Consider the following 1,527-nt stretch of genomic DNA (forward strand, 5'->3'; position numbering starts at 1 on the left):
CATCTAGCCCGAAGCTCTTCTAATTCTCGTAATTCGGTAGTGAGCTCATTCAACTCGGACGTCTTCTTCGCAATTATTGCAATTAATTCATCTCTCCTTGATTCCTATAAGACAACATATACAAGTATTAGTACTTATAATATAGTTGCAGATGTAAATACTAGGAAAAGGGACATAAATTAATAAAATATTAGAGCAAAGATATGTACAAATCCTTCTGGTGATGCCCTATCCGTAAGAAATTTCGGATCTCTATATAATTTATTCATAGTGGTCCTCCTCCACTTTCCGGTATTTTTCACACAAAAGAGAGGCGGTAACCTCTCAATATCTGAAGTATACTCTAATTCCCCCACTTTTTCATAAAACCAAACCTAAAAAAAGAAACAATACATTAGCATATCCGTAAACAATAATCAATATAAAAAAGAAATGTTATCCAAAGTAATGTTAATGTAACTCACCAATAATACGGAGGAAAAACCACCCATGTACCCAGCATTTAAGCGCTGACCTAAACCCCTCATACTAAGAGATTTCTTTGCCTTAATCATCTCTTTGCTAAGAAAAGTAAACACCGCATGACACCAATTATATTTCTTCAAAGTAGATAATTGATCCGCATATCTAAACGCCCATAAGGGACATGTCTTACATGTCCGCGGGCATAATATGAAGCCGATAATGAAAGCCACAATAAGTTTCACACAAATTATAGGGTCTTTAGTAGTCATATCTACAATCATCTCCGCCATTCTATCGCGCTTCCCCCAAATCACCGTCTTCTTTTCCTCATCGACTTTCTTTTTGCCTTTACTACTACTCATCTTCTCTTTGAGAGTCTTATAAGTCTTTACAATTTGGGTGTAGATTGTATTAGCCGCTGTCCCATTCATTTTTATCGGCATTCTCTCCTTTGGTAAACCAGTAATTCGATGAATATAATCTATACCAAACGCACATTCTTTATTTCCAATTAGAAATGAGCATTTATCAGAATTGAAGTTTTGAATCAAGCAATCTATTGCTATTTGCTCATTACTCAATGATGCGGGTATCTTGAGGAAGTTGTGAAAAGGTGTTGTCTCAAGAGCTTTGACGTGCCTTTCATCCAATACTATACGCTTGTCAATTAGATCTCGAAAAAAAGATATATTGGACGGAATTCTCAATTGAGTTAACATAGCCCTACAAGAGAATTATAATTCGGAAGGAGTTAAAAATTAAATATATTTGGGCAAATTAAAAACAGCGAATGATATACTACATGTCAATGTACACGCATATAAACACAAACATTATGCCTAAAATAAATCTTCCATATGACAATAATCGCCCAAAATTCTAGAAATGCAACTTAGTAGATAGTTAACATGCATATGGAGCCCATCAAAATTTACTTACGAAGATGGAGGATTCATCGGTTTGGAAGATGAAGTCTTTGATTTTGAAGAAGTTGAGAATGTCGACCCTTCCAATTTGTTCGATGCCATGACCCGGGAGCTACGACTACGGCGAAGTGCGAAC

General features: G+C 35.8%; 1 protein-coding gene across 1 annotated transcript in view; it reads right to left on the reverse strand.

Moving 5' to 3' along the window:
* The window catches only part of LOC109836230, a 14,043-nt gene that overhangs the window by 8,736 nt on the left and 3,780 nt on the right, over nt 1–1,527 (reverse strand). Inside the window, exons 2-3 of the mRNA XM_020404098.1 lie at nt 465–1,117; nt 303–374 (exon numbers count right to left, since the gene is read on the reverse strand). Of these exons, the coding sequence (XP_020259687.1) occupies nt 303–374; nt 465–1,117 (725 nt within the window). The remainder of the gene's footprint in view (nt 1–302; nt 375–464; nt 1,118–1,527) is intronic.

Source organism: Asparagus officinalis, chromosome 4 (assembly GCF_001876935.1).
Source record: "Asparagus officinalis chromosome 4, Aspof.V1, whole genome shotgun sequence".
Taxonomy (NCBI): Eukaryota; Viridiplantae; Streptophyta; class Magnoliopsida; order Asparagales; family Asparagaceae; genus Asparagus; species Asparagus officinalis.